The 16,173-nt window shown below is 35.1% G+C and overlaps 1 protein-coding gene across 10 annotated transcripts in view; it reads right to left on the reverse strand.

Moving 5' to 3' along the window:
* Positions 1-16,173, reverse strand: part of PPP1R12A (protein phosphatase 1 regulatory subunit 12A) — a 129,900-nt gene that overhangs the window by 37,883 nt on the left and 75,844 nt on the right. For 5 of the 10 annotated variants that reach the window (XM_066993436.1, XM_066993431.1, XM_066993433.1 and 2 more), the window contains exons 4-12: positions 15,324-15,483; positions 13,222-13,366; positions 10,211-10,285; positions 9,692-9,780; positions 9,393-9,550; positions 4,856-4,983; positions 1,790-1,906; positions 1,212-1,427; positions 338-432 (exon numbers count right to left, since the gene is read on the reverse strand). In XM_066993436.1, coding sequence (XP_066849537.1) covers positions 338-432; positions 1,212-1,427; positions 1,790-1,906; positions 4,856-4,983; positions 9,393-9,550; positions 9,692-9,780; positions 10,211-10,285; positions 13,222-13,366; positions 15,324-15,483 — 1,183 coding nt within the window. The remainder of the gene's footprint in view (positions 1-337; positions 433-1,211; positions 1,428-1,789; positions 1,907-4,855; positions 4,984-9,392; positions 9,551-9,691; positions 9,781-10,210; positions 10,286-13,221; positions 13,367-15,323; positions 15,484-16,173) is intronic. The other 5 variants (XM_048078767.2, XM_066993438.1, XM_048078764.2 and 2 more) reach the window with 1 other exon arrangement.

The raw sequence follows: 16,173 nt of genomic DNA on the forward strand, positions 1-16,173 counted from the left end.
GCAGAAGTAATAATGAATCCCAGTATCCGCACTAGATGGCTCAAGACAAATCAGTAAAATTCTTTCAGCACCCTTCAATAGTTTAAAGTTTACAATTTTTTATTTTGCATTTATTTTCTCCCCTAAAATGACAACACTTAATGCCCAGATCAGCTCCTGTAATAAAATAATTTATGATTTACAAAATCAAAAACCTTTGGGATTACTCTACAGATTAGCATAATGTATGGAAAAGTATAATGCTATAAACCAGCACTGTCTTCATATCTGCAAGTTTCTCAGCTACTCTAAAACCACATAATTTTATATTTAACAGTAATTATAAATTTAGAGTCACCTGTTTTCTTTTTCATCAATGTCAGAGGTACTGGCCAGTCGTCTTGGTATTGTAGGTGCAACATATGCAAGTCTCGTTCCTTTTCCATCTTTCTCCTGAAAGACATATTTTTACCAAGTGCTACTATCATTGATTATACTCCTATAAGCTGGAAAATCATCATTATGACAACTTCATCTGTATTTGTTGTGACCCAATTATACAAATGAGTTTTAAGCTTTAGTTAAATATCATAAAGACTAAAACAGGTAAAGGGAACTGTTTATGTTTTCTTGCTAGTTATGCATGACTTGATTTCCGTTTATACAGCAGGAAACAGAAAACGGCTTACTGAAAACAACTATTTCAGTATTTTTATATGGTATAGTTTAGTATTATTCCCTATCCCAAAAACAGATTTAAACATTTGTACGTGAAAAAGAACCATATGTTATATGCATTACCTGTTCCAAATTAGTCCTTTGCTAAGGACTGCAGTACATTTGTGTTTAATTATGCAATTAAATTTTTGTAAATAAAAAAAGACTACAGAATACAAAAAGAGCTTCCTTTTTCAGAAGATTCTATCAACACTGCTCTCCAAATGATGCTGAAACTGTCAACCCTCTGGTCTCCCTTAACTGTAAAAAATACTACTACTGTCAGTGAAAGTCCCAGAAAGGGAAAAGCCCCAGATCCATGTACCAGGTCACCAGACAGTGAAGGTGCATATTGTATTTTAAAGTACTACATAGAAGCTGTATAATTTAACGGTTTGGAATTTTAGTAAAGAATAAATGTGCAGTAAACTCTAAAGAGAATGTCTTCCTTTTACAATAAACACCTATGCTAAGCAAAGTTCCTCAAAATGCTGTTTCACACTGAAAAAGATTACCTTTTCTTTGTTGTCCAATGAAGAGGAAAGTCTAGGACTTGAAGCAGAACGCATAACACCTGCAGCGTCCTTTTCTTTCTGAGCTTCTTTGGAAGCAGTAATCTCTGCAAGTGCACCATAACTACCAGTTTTTCTAAGACCTAATCTCCATGAAGCAGGAGATTCATCTTTCCTCTCTTCTTCTTTGGGAGAAACCTTGGTTGTAGATGTTGGAAACTGTAAAACACAGCAGCAAATTAAAGGCTATTAATTTGCATTATCAGTGGTAATTCACGATCCTTGCAGAGATTTGAGAACACAACTACTTCTAATAATCATGGAAGTACTGAATTCTTAGAGGAGTTAAGGTGAAAGACAGCCTACACGCTCTTCTCTTGAATTAGTTAATGAGATAAGAAACATAAAACTGGTCAAGGAATACTACTCCTCTAGCAGTTAGCTTGGAAAAACTCACACTTCGTAATAAAAACAGCGATCAGGAGATGCAAACTTAAAACCATGCAAATCTGGTATCAACACTTTGATTAAATATGTTATTTTGCAACCTGTACACAAACCTGTGCACACCAGAACCTCACCAGAGATTTTTCACCCTTATTGGGCACAAGAACAATGCCAGTTTTGCGCAAGCCCTGCCTCCATGATGCAGGATCTACTGACTCCACGACAGGCATGATAGGAGGAATGAAATCATACTAAAGCCAATTAAGACAAGACAAAGATGAAGATTGAAAGAACAGAAAATAGAAACAAAAGGTTGTTTCAAAAGCACATAGTTTGTTCCCACGCTTATGTCATGTAGCTCTTCATTACACCACATAATACCAAAAAGCAGAAAGACAATTACAACTTTAGTAACAGATTCTTATTAAACACAGCACAACATGTTTAGCTAGCTCATTGACAGAACTACAGTTTGCATAGAATAGGACAGCAAAGCCTGTAGACCTAACAGGTCCATGCCTAAATCATCATATGCTGGAGAATATTACAAGATTCACACTAACATGTCCATTACCTTTCTTGTCTTTCATACCCCATTGAGATCCCTTAATATGATCACATTCTAGCTTGACTATCAAACCCACACCTTTACTCACACACTTCCCCAAGTTTAGTGTCCTCAGACAGAAAGTAGCATTATTGAATGCGACAGAGATTGAAGAAAACCCAAATTCCAGCTTAGTACACTGCTGTGAGCAACATATAGCTTGGACATCTATGGTGTAAAATCAGAAGAGTAACTGCAGTAGCACAGATGTCGCAAGCCTGAAGAAGCAGGTGCAAGAGTAGGTTCAAGGCAACTTGTACCTGTACCAGTGCTGTTCTACAATTTTTTAGTAAAAACAGTTTAAACAGTTTAAACCCTGTTTGTTCATTGACATGAGCTGCAACTGCTTCTCCAAGTCATATGTGCATACCATTTTACAAAATGATCAGCCTCAATATAAACGGGCATTTATTTTGTAAATACAGAAAACCCTGAGTCTTTCACATTTAATTGTAGAAAGATAACTGCAGTGTACTTTTAACCTGCACTTTTTGCCTTGAAGACAGAAAAATAAGATAAGCTATTAGTTACAGCACAATAAAACTGGAACAAACTAAATGCTAATGTGTTACTGATTTGCAAAAGGTTTTCAATCAGCTTAAAATCATACTTATTTCTTATCAAAACTTTTTCATATGTCTTAATTTAATCATGTACCAAGAAAAAATTCTGTTTAACTGATCATTCAACTCTGGAATACCAAGCCATACCCCAAGCATGCACTGATTTGATAATCATCCTGTCACTGAAGGTCATATAACTTAAAAGGCTTTTGCACAGTATGAAATAAATGGATTGAAAGGCACAAGCTGGAAGCTTTCACTGCAAGATGAAGTTCAGACAATTCCAAGAAAAACGAAGTATTTGAAATGTTAGATACCTTAGAATATGAAGCATGCAAACATAATTAATTCCAGTACAAAAACTGGGTGGAGAGCGTATTGGTTAAACTGAACAACTGTCAGAAATGCTTGTATTACTAAACTGACTTCAAAAAGATAAACTATACAGTAGGCCTGTTTCCCTGAAGTTAACTTCACACTCTATGTTTGTGTTCTCTACAGTTAAGTACAGTTGGCAAACCAGAAACTCCTCACAATGTCTTCCCTTTCCCCCAGAGCCCCATTTGCTATGGTTTGAGAGACCCATTTGCTACGGTTTGTATAGAAAACTTGTGGCTCTTCAGTTCTGTGCAGCTCCCGAGCAACCCAAATGCAGCTCCCATGACAGAGAACCATAACTCCTAACTCAGCCAGTGCAAACTGTTTAGATTAACATCACAAGATCACCCTGGAATCTAGCTGTTTGCCCAGCCACAAGGGCTCAGAGAGGGGAAACAGTAGTCATTCCTGCCAGTGAGCCATGCCCACAATTACCTTTTGCTCTTAATGCTTTTGTAAAGAGAAATCTTGTGGACATCAGTTATGATGATTTTTATAAAACAGCTTTTAGGATCAGGAAAGCTGGCCCAACCCTGTTGTACAGTATCACATAATATGATGCAGTTGGGCGATTTAAAGTATATTCTCTTTATCTTTTACATGAAAAGGTGCTAACCATTAGGTTCTAACCTATATTTTTTAAGATTAATTATTATTAGGTTCTATTGTGTATATGAAAGCACAACTCCAGTAATTGCCAGGAAGCTAAATGCAATACATAATATTCCCCCTATAGTACGTCTTCCCTCTCTGCTGTGATTTCAGTGTATCATAGTCACATTTTTTCAGAAACATCTGTAGAAGGTTAAGCTTTGATTATGACGTGAAGAAAACTTGTAAAGGATGACAAAGGAAGACCTGCTGGCTTGCTTCCCAGTTTGCTTATATATTCTGAATGATTGACTTGCATACAACCTTGTGACTGTACATTATTATCTATTGTAATTTGTTTCTCCAGGCATACATATCTCCCTTTTGACAAGCAAACCCAAGATTCATTCCAACTGACTTTTCAAATCAAGCTTCCTATAAGCAATATGGCTTTGATGGCTATGTTTTTGAGATGAATAAATTATTTGCACCAATGACAAATTATGTGCTCCAATCCTCTGGTTCTCCCGTTAGATCCTAACCATACTGAAATCAGGGCTAGAAACTACAGCATTTTCTTAGTTCAAATATCATTTTCAATTTCTGTGCCTCTCATTTTCAACTTCTAGCACAAGCTAAATGCTTCTAAGGACTCTCAAAAGTACTTTAGTCATACCTGGCTCCCTTGCCTTAAGAGTGACAGTAGTTTCCAAAACTTTAGGAGGAGTCTGGCATAAAAAAAGACTTTTGAAAGATGAAGATAACTTCAGAAAAACAAGAATTACAGTCACTGTGCAATAGATTTTTGCTTTTTTTAAATGGATCTTGTGTTCAGCTACATTGTAGCTATGTATTTTAGATTCCTGTTTAGAATCAAAACTGTTCACTCAAATTTCAAAATTTACAAAAATTGAACACAGTTTCTGCAGAAAAACAAAATATGTTAGGAATCTATTCATATTTTCATCACTGGATAACACAAGTCAATTTTATACAAGTAACAAAAAATGTACAAAAACAAAGAACAGAAATCTAAAATCACAACAAGTATTTTATTTTACCTTTTTAATAGGTGATGTGGGTGTCCCTTGACCACCAGCTACTGAAGGTGCTGTCACAGCCACTGATGATGCTTGTGTACTTGTGGTATTTGCATTATTAGTTACACCTGCCAAGGTTTTGGTCTTATCTGAAAAATATTTATAAGATTCTCATTTTCATTTTTCACTCATAACTCTCTCACTTCTACAACAGAATTGAATTTCTTTTGAACAAGTTTGTCAGTCAACTTTCCCAACATTATTTTATTTATCCCTCAGTATTTACCCTTCCCCTCCCACTATATCTTAGTTAGGTTCATCTTCTTTTCATAACATTCATGCATATAATTTTTTACTTATTTTTGTTATTCAGGAAGTATTAAAACACTCAGAGATGCACAGACAGAACCACAGACTCATTCAGGGTGAAAGTGACCTAATTCAACCTCCAGCTCAAAGCAGGGCCAGCATTACATACGGACCAGGCTGCTCAGGGCTTTGATGAGCCAGGTCTTGAAAACCTTCACAGACAGAGGTGCCATAACCTCTCTAGGCAAACTGTACTTTAGCAGCTGGTTAATCAGTGGGAGGTACATTGGCACGTAATAGTTGACTTGAACTACAGAAGATACTAATTCAAAGTAAAACATTTATTCTTGAATAACTGTGTATGTTGAGTATAAAGAAATAATTAACTGCATAGAGAATCCAGCCAAAGACTCTGGACAGAAGAATTTAGCTGAGGCAGGAACTTGCTCTTCCTCGGAGAAACCACCAGAGCTCTGACTTTCCATTTGCTTCCTTCCTTCTTCCTCCCTTGTTTTTCTTATGTAAGTTTCACTGCCTACCTTCTCTGACCTCTTCTGCTCTGTCTTTCCTGCCCACGTCTTCTGCTGTGAACCTTAATTCCTCTTATACAAACACACATGTAATATCCTGGTTGTCATCCAACTGTTGTCATTGCACTTGCTTGAGCTTCGTAACCACAGAATCACAGAATGGTTTGGGTTGGAAGAGACTTGAAAGACCACCCAGGTCCAACCCCCTGCCATGGGCAGGGACACCTCCCACCAGACCAGGTTGCCCAAAGCCCCATCCAGCCTGGCCTTGAGCACCTCCAGGGATGGGGCATCCACAGCTTCTCTGGGCAACCTGTGCCAGGGCCTCACTGCCCTCTGAGTAAATAATTTTTTCCTTATATCTAATCTAAAAACTACCCTCTTTCAGTGTAAAACCATTGCCTCTAGTCCTGTCACTACACACCTCAAATCTGTTTCACCTACTCAAATTGTAAATTGTTCAGAGTGTGTTGGTACATGCTACCTGTTCAGTGCTGAGCAACATGGGGTTCAATCTCTACCGGTTTGGGCCCTATTATAAGCATGCCTTTATTTCTACATGACCCGTTTTAAAAGCGTGCAACATTTTTATAGTGTTCTCATATCTAGCATTTCAGCGAACTACCAATGGTATGATTTGAAATCACACAATTAATGCTGTTGCTGTTACACACTTGCTCATAGTTATGGACATAGTTTAACAGATATTTTGAAGAATTAGTTATGCAGAAAACAAAAATATATATAAAAAACAGCTTGCATGACTAACTACACTTGATAGAAAGCTCTTTTAAAACACAAGGGGAATTAAATGGTTTTAAACTTCTGGGTCATGGTGATAAAATGTTCAACAGGGCAATGTGGGCTGACAGTATGAACTGAAAAAGGTTTACAGATGTACAAGCAGATCTGCTGGAAGTTTGTAAGCAAGTAATACAGCTTTAAAATACACAGTAAAAAGTAACAGGAGTGAAAGCACACAGAAAAATGAATTTTTCACAACAGCATTCTGAAATTACTTCAAGGACAGGTAGAACACAGTATTATGCATGGCTGAGCTAATTTTCAAAAAACAGAACTATCTCAAAGGAAGTAAGTTGAAAAACTGAATTGCTGAAAGTTTTGTTTATTTTTAGTGTCTTCTTGTCCTTTAGGAGACCCTAGTTTCAAATTCATATTTTCCTGCTTGGTCTTACAGAGAGAAATGTATTTATTGTGAAGCTGTATACTCACATAATCAATGAATCAGAACAGAATTTTTAGGAAAACATTTCAAATAACCCAACAGATCATAAATCACACAGTTTCCAGTACCTCAAAATATTGAACAATATTAAGACATTTTACTGCTAGAATGCTCTTCCTAAGCTTACGATTTTTCAGTAGAAAACTACCTTAATCTGAATAATGGGAAAAAAAGGAAAGCACAAGCTTGGAATTTAGAGATGCAGTTCTACAGGGAAAAGCTTAAAGTCTGGCTTGCCAAATAAAGTATGATAAAGCTTTGTTGATACTAAAAAACCAAAGTTTACATAAATTAATTCTTGTGTCACAGTCAAATTTTCCTGGCACAAACTGTCTACTGGTAACGAAGAGAACACAGTTACCAGAGTCATAAAGTTCAGGAGACATTACAGTTAGTCCAGTTACTGAGAAAGTACTACATGCTACGTATCGTAAGTGTTCTGAGTTTATCCAAGTTCAGTCTCTGCAAGCAAGGGATGCAAGTATACTAAGGTGAAAGAATAATTACAAAGCGTGACAGACTTTTGTTCCTGCTTAGGACTGAAATGTTGGTTTATTTCAAAATACAAAAATAATTAAAGCAAACAGAATGTTTGGTTTCACAATTCATTTTTGTTTCTGCCTACATCAAGTATTTATGATATCCTGATTAGCTCTAAAATCCCTCTCTAACCTTACTATTTCAGGTGAATAAATTAGAAAAAATGCTTTAAAATGAGAACTGACAGATCATGAAAATAGGTTTACGCATTTTAACAAGCATAACTATGAAATATTAACAAGACATTTGTAATGCCATCTGCATCTATTATGTTACTGCACCGCAATTCTAAATTCTAGTTCTAAAGCTATGCTGTTCTTACATCATTATTTGCTTTAAGTCTCTGATAATCTTTCAAGAAGAAAAAAAGCTAAATTCCACTGAAGAGCAAGCTGTTGATCAAGGGAATTATTTGAAATGCTCTAGAGGAAAGATTCAGCTTCCCTGAAGGTTATCAAGGCAACCTAGACAAGAGTTAAAGAATGAGCAAAAGTAAGCCTCATTATCCTCAGAAGGCAATGTATTTTACTTTGTTGGATTTCATATCAGTACCAGATCCTTCAGGTACCAGGAAAAAAATAATCTGAAAATTGGATAGGACTGGTAAAAATCTGCAAGAGATTCCATCTCTACTTCTACAACAGAATAGTTCCTATATGGATAAAACCAATAACTCCAGTATGGCAATACCCACAAATTATTACAAATAAAGCAGTGCTGAATGTGCCTGTAACTTCATGGTAAATTTAATGTACACTCCCACCAGCTGTAATAGCGTAAGTAGCTTGCCTTCCAAAGATACTGAGTGCAGTCTCACTAAAATATGCACATCCCATAATGAAAAGAAGGAAAATAACTATTTTTTTTGAAATTTAATCAGTCACAATAGCAGTCAAGCATTGAAAACCTATACATCTGAAAAGACAAGCAACAGAAGGAAAAATATAGAAGGACAAATAAGAAGGAATAATAATAAAAGGAACATATGTGAATAAATGCAGGAATTCTTTTTAATTTCAAACACAAGGGTTCTTTTCTATATTCATTGATAATTATACGAAAGATTTGTAAATCTGGATAGTGATTAATGGTGAAATAAGAACATACAGTTACATTGTTTGATTATATTTTCATTCACCCTCCTGTTTCATTCTTTCTTTTTCTTCATTTTTTCCCACCTAATTTCTATACACAGATTTGAGACTCAGAAACCTTTAAATACTCCCAGAGACCTATGAATAAACAGGCAAAGCATTTAATGTCTCCCCTCATCTAGGCTGCATGAATAAATTTAAACATCAATTTTCAGCTTATTTTCAGAAGTACTGAGTAATGCGTTTCTTTGCATACAATTCCAAACTTTTCCAAGAACGTTCCTCTGGAAATGAAGTTGTATATGAAGCATATGTTGAAACAACACCTTTTGAAGTTTATTTCAGCACGTAGTTGAGAGTAAGTCTACACGCCATTACTTTATGAATATCTAAGATTGTCATATTCATACCGGTATTTACTTCAGGATGGCAAGAACAAATAAGAATGTTTGTGCACCTGCTGTTCCAATCTCTGTACCAGCTCCATAAGCAAGCACTGCTAATAAAGTCCTCATTTCTGCTTTGACCTTCTAACTTTGTTAATGTTTTTTAACATGCTGCTTAAGGCTTATATATTCCAAAAATGTAATTTAAATAAACTGTTAAATAGACAATCATCTAAGTAGATTAACTGCTTTAACCTCAGTAGCCATCAATAAAAGCACTCTTTCGATATCTCTGTTATGACTTGACTTTAGACATACATAAACGTGCTTCAAAATAACTGGAAGCTTAGTGAAATGCAGAAGTGAAACTTAATATACTTAACAATGCATCATATGATGTTAAAGAAGTAAATTAATAAAGCAAAAACTTAGACAATACTCCAGATAACATACCTGTCTCTGCTTCAGATTCTGAGTCGTCATCTTCCTCCTCTTCACTAGAACAACTGGATTCATCCTTCTTTCCCTCTTCCTCTTCATCTGCTTTCTCATGCTCGAGAGACTCTATACTAGATGCATTCTTTTCTTGCTCCATAATCAATGTCTCTTTACTGAATTTGAAAAAAAAAAAACAAAACACCAAGCTTACTAAGTCCTGAAAAATTTATTAAAACATGTCAAGTAGAACTTTGTGCCAGCTTATGAAGTTATGCGTTTCATTAAGAGCTCATCATTTTTCCTAGTTTACTTACTTTTTGAATGTTTTCTGTGTCTGATTATTATCCATGTTGGCTGTGGATTCAATTAGGGGAGATTTCTTTTCCCGTTTTTCACTATGAAGCTTCAAAACATAGAATAATGCAATTAAATTGGTAGAACAGTAGCAATATGACAAAATTACTAGTGGAGGGAACTCTTCTTCAACTATAAAAAATGCTAGAATGTTCATACACTTTCAAAATGTCAAACCTCAAAGTTCTAAAATCTCAAAAACTGTTATTTCCACGGAGTTGCTGATTGTAGATGCAATAGATCATAAAATGCCTACTGGAGAAAGCAAGTAGGAGAGCACCTTCTATCTTCTGGAGCTTTCCAATGACTGTAACTGACCAAATAATGGCCTGAAAGAACAGCTGAGATGACTGGCATTACCTGAATTGAAGCCCCAAATCAAAACTTTGATTTTAATCTATATGCTACTCTGAGCTAACTGTGTACCATCATCACACATATTATAAAGTATAATATATACAGATGCAAAAAAATCCTACCAGATTCTGCTTCTTCTGTAATTCTTCTAAATATCCTAGAATATCTTCATCTGCCACGTCAAATGCTGTCTGGCCCTGGAGAAAGGGAAAAGAAAACCGCAGTTTTGTACAGTAGAATTTAAATATAACAGATTTTGATGCCTTATCACATTGATGATGCAGGTAAGAAACGGAATTGTACAGAGAAATTAGAACACATACGCCAAGCTCTATTGCAAACTGTTAGTCTGTCAGTGACTGAAAACAATTTTGCAATATTACTTTTTTTTAAAATTGAAACAGAAGCATCTATACCCTCATGAGTAAACACTTCTTTTAAGACAGAAAAACATGACTTCAATAAAATTTTACTGTCCGTTGAAGGAAAATAAATACTATAAAGGAAAATAAAACAGGCTGAAAGAATGTAATGCTCACAACATTAGTTCCAAACAACTATTCCAATAGAAGTTGTATGGATGGACACTAACTAGTTAGTACCCTGTCCATCTTCAGGCTACCATATACGGTTGATTTTTTGAAGTTTAAATTATTTAAGAAAACATAGTCATACTTTCACATTTTTGCAGTAAAACTGTATTTACATTTTCCATTCTGTTTTAGGAAAGATCTGCTACAATTCTTTGCTCCTATCCCCCTTAGTGTGTGATTTTCATGGGATGTACTTGAATAAATGTCCTACTGTGATTCATTAACAGAGAGTAATGCCTTTAGCTGGAATTTCTTCGGCTTGCCGTATCTCACATCTACATAGTCATTACAATTCTTGAGTAGGCCAGATGCCCACAGGACAACAGATTCTATCTTTAAGGTCAGAATTGGTAAAGGTTTCAAAAACTCCTTTTCTTCACCTCCACATGAAGACAAGAAAGGCTGAAGCTCACAGTTGCACAAAGAAAGCCTAACTTACTTGCTTCGATACTGCAAGAGAATGTTTTGTATTTGGAAGTCTGCATTTAAACAAAGTGAGTTTGGGATCTAGGCAAAGTCATACATCCACTGGTACAAATGCAGCTGCATCAACATGCCGGGTGGACACGTTGAAATATGGTGAGATGACAACACCAGTCAAGTAAATACTTCTGTACAAAAACCAGCAATAAAGACAGAGCTGTCATTTTAAAGTGGTCACAGCAGCTTATAAAGATAATGAAATGTGTTCATATTTGTCTCGTTGTTTATTTCAGTTTGTCAAAATGTTAACTAGGGACAAACATGCTCCTAATTACATTGCGAAGTCTGTCTTAAGTGGTTAGAAAGGACAGAACTTTAAACCACTGATTTTCTCATCTATAAAGCTTCTGACCATACACCAGAAGCACATGCTCCTTTCAACAAATACTACCCAAAACGGCTTGAGGTCCTCTGACACAAACTATTCCATATAGTGTAACACAGCCCTAACTTGGAAACTAAACAACAAAATTATCTCAAGTTTATACTTGCATTGTGACTACAGTTTTTAATCTAGCTTTCTATTTTTAGGTAGCTATTAAGTAGGTTTATTTCCAAAAAACATCAAATTAGGCCTATCTTGGCCACAAAAGAATCACTTTTTTTTTTCCCTGTTGTAGTTGGAAAGTTTTATCTAAACTCAATCCATACATGTCAATACCTGAAGTTAAGTGCCTAAACAATAATGGCTGAGCTCTCTGTGATGCTAAGCACCTAACAACTGAAACTAAATGCAGTGGAGTTCTCAATCTTCATCATCTCTAAAAGCAAAAACCTGTACTGGCTTACTTAAAAACACAACAGGTGAAACTTTCCTAGTTTACACAGACAAGCCTACGTGACAAATAAAACAGCTCATATCCCTCTGTACCTCCTTTTTTCTTATTCTTTTCCCAGCTGAGCTGAATACAGATTTATGACAGTGCTTTCAGGAATACCACCCTCCACATTTTCAAAATCCCAGTAAAAATCTAACAGATAGTCTGCTAAACTGGCTTCAATTAATTGCACCAGCTTTTGATTACCTGACACAAAACATAATTATACACCTGATCTTAAGAAGTTCTGTAAGTATTATACAGAAACAAAGTTGAGACTGTTTGAAATGAAATTCCAGATTTCATTCATTTTATTATAAGCAATCTTAACTTCTAAAGGAAGAAGTCAACAAAGAATAAAAACATTAAGCAGCAGTAGTTTTGCCTTTATACTACTTTGCCTACTAGCAAATTCATGACCTAATTAAGAATCTGTATCTACCTATTTCCACAATTAACTTTTAAAAGTTATGAAAAAAATCAATGTTAAAAGTTGGTCAATATACAATACTGACAGAAATTGGGAGCAGATCAGAATCTAGCTGTACAACATGATGCAAAGAGAAGAAAGAGAGCTTCATCACTTACACAGTTCATCAAAGAGTCTCAGCTCCTTGTGACACCTATGTGAATCATTAATATATTTTTATCTGTTGGGAGCAAGACCTTGCAAAGCCAACAAGCTACAAAAGCCTTCATGTAGAGGTTGAGGAAATACAGCTTAGGTAGCATCCAAGTTATGTCCAGGGAGTCCACAGATGCCTAGAAGTTTCTTAGAGTGCACCCAAAGCAGCTTAGTGGTAACTTTTTAGTATTCCAACACAAGCTGTTTTAATTTAAGAGTTAAAAGCAGAAGCTAATGCCCAACACTACTCAAAAGCATCATCATTGTCTTCAGCAAACAAATGTTGACTGAATACACTGCCTCTACGCAGTCCATCTAGTCACTGATTTTGTACCTCTGAAACATCAATAAAACTGTTCTATTTTGAATTTTGTTGTAAAAGATCACATGGATCATTTAATATAGAAGTAAGTATAAACTGGGCCTAGAAAATAATTTAGACAATCAGGAAATTTAGTTTTGAACACAAACATGCTGTTTTGACAAAACATGCATTATATAAAGCTCCATGTACAGTAAACAGCAGTTTATCATCACTTTTCTTACCCTGGCTTCTAAAGTCACTTTAGAGACCAGAACTTTGTATCTTGACAAGGATTACATAAAAATCCTACCACTTTGTTGACAGCCTCCATATCACAAAGGTTTTCCACTAAAATGCGACATGCTTCTTCTTTACCCCAGTGAGCAGCAGCATGAAGTGGTGTCCAGCCATCATAATCTTTAATATTTACATCATAGCGAGCCTGTATTAAAAGCCTAAAGAAATTCAAACAATTAGACCTTGACACTGCTGACAGATAGCTAAACTATCATAAAATCATTTAATTATTCTACAATAATACTCTTTTCTCATTAATGTCAACTAAACATTTCTTATTTGGGTTACTGTCATTAATTTTATTTCTCCTCAGAAATATTTGCCTTCTCATTGTTCAATGGGCATATTTACTTTTAAGGAAAATTCAAGAAAAATATCTTTTTCTTTTTTATTCGTTAATTTCTCTTTTTTTCATTCACTCTTTTTAATTTTTTCCTATATAGACAGGCATTTTTCTCTCTATGTGCAGTGATAGTGAAAAGCCTTTTTAAGAAAAAGAAGGCTGTAAAATGCCAAAAAAGTTAGATACACAGTTTGAATCTATTAACTTATTAAAACATCCTTCTATTTTTATATTAGTTGCTTGAAGCTTGCATCTCCTCCTGTCACTAACATTTGATGCTGTAACAGCCTAGTGTTTACATACTTCAATTGGTCTCTGAGTGGTAGCTGAGCTCCTTAAATGGAGGACCTGCTTTGCAGCATGCATTTTAACACTCAAATTCAGTATGGCTCTGTTGTGATTGTTGAAGTGTCAACAAATACTCAGCCCAACAAACTGTTTTGTGTAAATGGTTTTTGGCTCTCTGAGCTGAAAATTTAATTATTAATTAATTATTTAAAAAAATATTTAATAGTTACTAAAAAAATCAAATAATCGTGAAGTATTCTTCAATAAAAATCTCTTGATTTCTTAAGAGCCAATATACTTATACTAATATCCTCCAGTGAGTCAACTTTCACACAAAGTCTTGCAGTCTTACATCCTACACAGAGCAGGTTTTTTGCTATTTTGAAACCATCAAGAAAATTGCCTGAACATATATTTTTACTCCTCCTAGGAAAAGTACAGGAACTGTACTACAAAAAAGACACTAACTGACAAAGATTAAAAAACAACTACAACCCCACCCCACAGTTATAGATATAAATCCCTTATAGATGCACACTATTTTAAAATAAAAATTATTATTTCCAATAGAATTATTTCTCTTTATCATGTTGAAGCATCAACTGTTTCTTTTTTTTTTTTTTTTCCTAAGCAGAACTCCAATTCAGTAAATTATATGTAATGGTTATAATGATTAAAAAATTTCTCAGTCAACTTTGGTGTTGACACAACATGACAATGCTCTGCAAACCTTAATGGTAGCCATACTTAAGTAGTCAGGGTGTGTGCTCATCTTCATTAATTTTACAATATATACAATATATAACTGTTACTAGTCCTGCCAAGGCAGTCAAATACATTTATAATCACAGTGAAACAATGTATTAAGTATGCTGTACTTCACTAAAAGCTGAGCTTTGATGAAAAACAAATGAGACCTCTGTTACTGTATATACTTTGTGTTGTATTGCATTAGTGAAAGGCTATGGATGAATTAGGGGACACCAAAAGCCTTCCATGAAAGATTTAAAGAGTCACGATTTTCAACAACAATCTCAAAAAGCAAAATTAAATTCTCTATTCTTTAGGTCTGAAAACCTTTACTCTGGATCACAGACTCTGCTCTATGTATGCAAATAAACCTGGTGCTGTGAAAATATGCTTCACCCAGAATGCTAACTGGCATTATAAAAATAATTAAACTTGTTTATACAGTTGGCTTTAGAAACAGGGAAACCTTTTTTGTCAACTTTCTTTTGGAGTATTAAGGATCATTATGTACACTGCGTTCACATTTTGAATGACATCTAGAAAACTAACAGCATCATGATTTATGAGTACTTGAAAACATAAAATCAAATTCTGAGGAAAATACGGTTCTACAGCTTGTAATTTTCCAACATACAATCCCCAGCAGTCAGATGTGCCCAATCCTAACGATTCCAAGCCACTTTACCTCAGCAAGATAATGAAATGGGAAAAATTCCCATTTAAACTACACTTACTTTAAGACTTCCGTATAGCCCTTAGCTGCAGCAACATGAAGTGCTGTACCACCAGATTTTGCATGCCTGACATCATTTATATGGCCACTGTTGAGCCACTGCCTTGCATCTCGGAGCATTATTCGTTCTTCTTCTTTTCGAGCTGCCTCTATATCAACTCCTAAAACAGATAAGGAGGGGGGAGAGGGAAAGAGAGGACACGATGTTTTAATTCAAATACTTAAATGCAATTATATAACAAATCTTATCTCATGCTTATGTGGTACAATAAAGATCACAGCTAAATTTTACGAATAGTATTAGGAGTATAATAATTATTATAATAGTATATAGCTAGATATGAGTATCTTTTTGAAGATGAACCCCAAGAGCTTACGGAAACATCCATTTTAGCATCAGTATGACACTTTGCATGTATTACACAGTTTTTCCCCCCAAAAAATCTACTAAAACTGGCCCTCTGCTTTTAAGAATTTCTACCATCACAGTAACAATCACTAAAAAGACCTGTTCAAAAAAGAGAGAAAATTTAAAGTTTAGCCTTATTAAGCACTAAAGTATTAATCTTGTTCATATCTGTAGAAACTAGAAAACAGCCATGATTTTTTATACTAGTAGAAATCTGTGGGAAGAGGAACAACCTAGCTTCTGAAGATTGTCAAGTACTTACAAGACAGAACTGTAGTTTTCGTATTTTCTAAAGAAATTTTGGTTAAAAAAAGTTTGTCTTCTATCACTGTGGAACAGAAACCTTAAATAGCCAAACCTTTTGAGATCTCCCTTGGATTCTCAGGTAAAAAACAAACAAACAAACCCACCACATTGAAACCATTTGTACAGCAGATTCTCA

Source organism: Anser cygnoides, chromosome 1, assembly GCF_040182565.1.
Source record: "Anser cygnoides isolate HZ-2024a breed goose chromosome 1, Taihu_goose_T2T_genome, whole genome shotgun sequence".
Taxonomy (NCBI): Eukaryota; Metazoa; Chordata; class Aves; order Anseriformes; family Anatidae; genus Anser; species Anser cygnoides.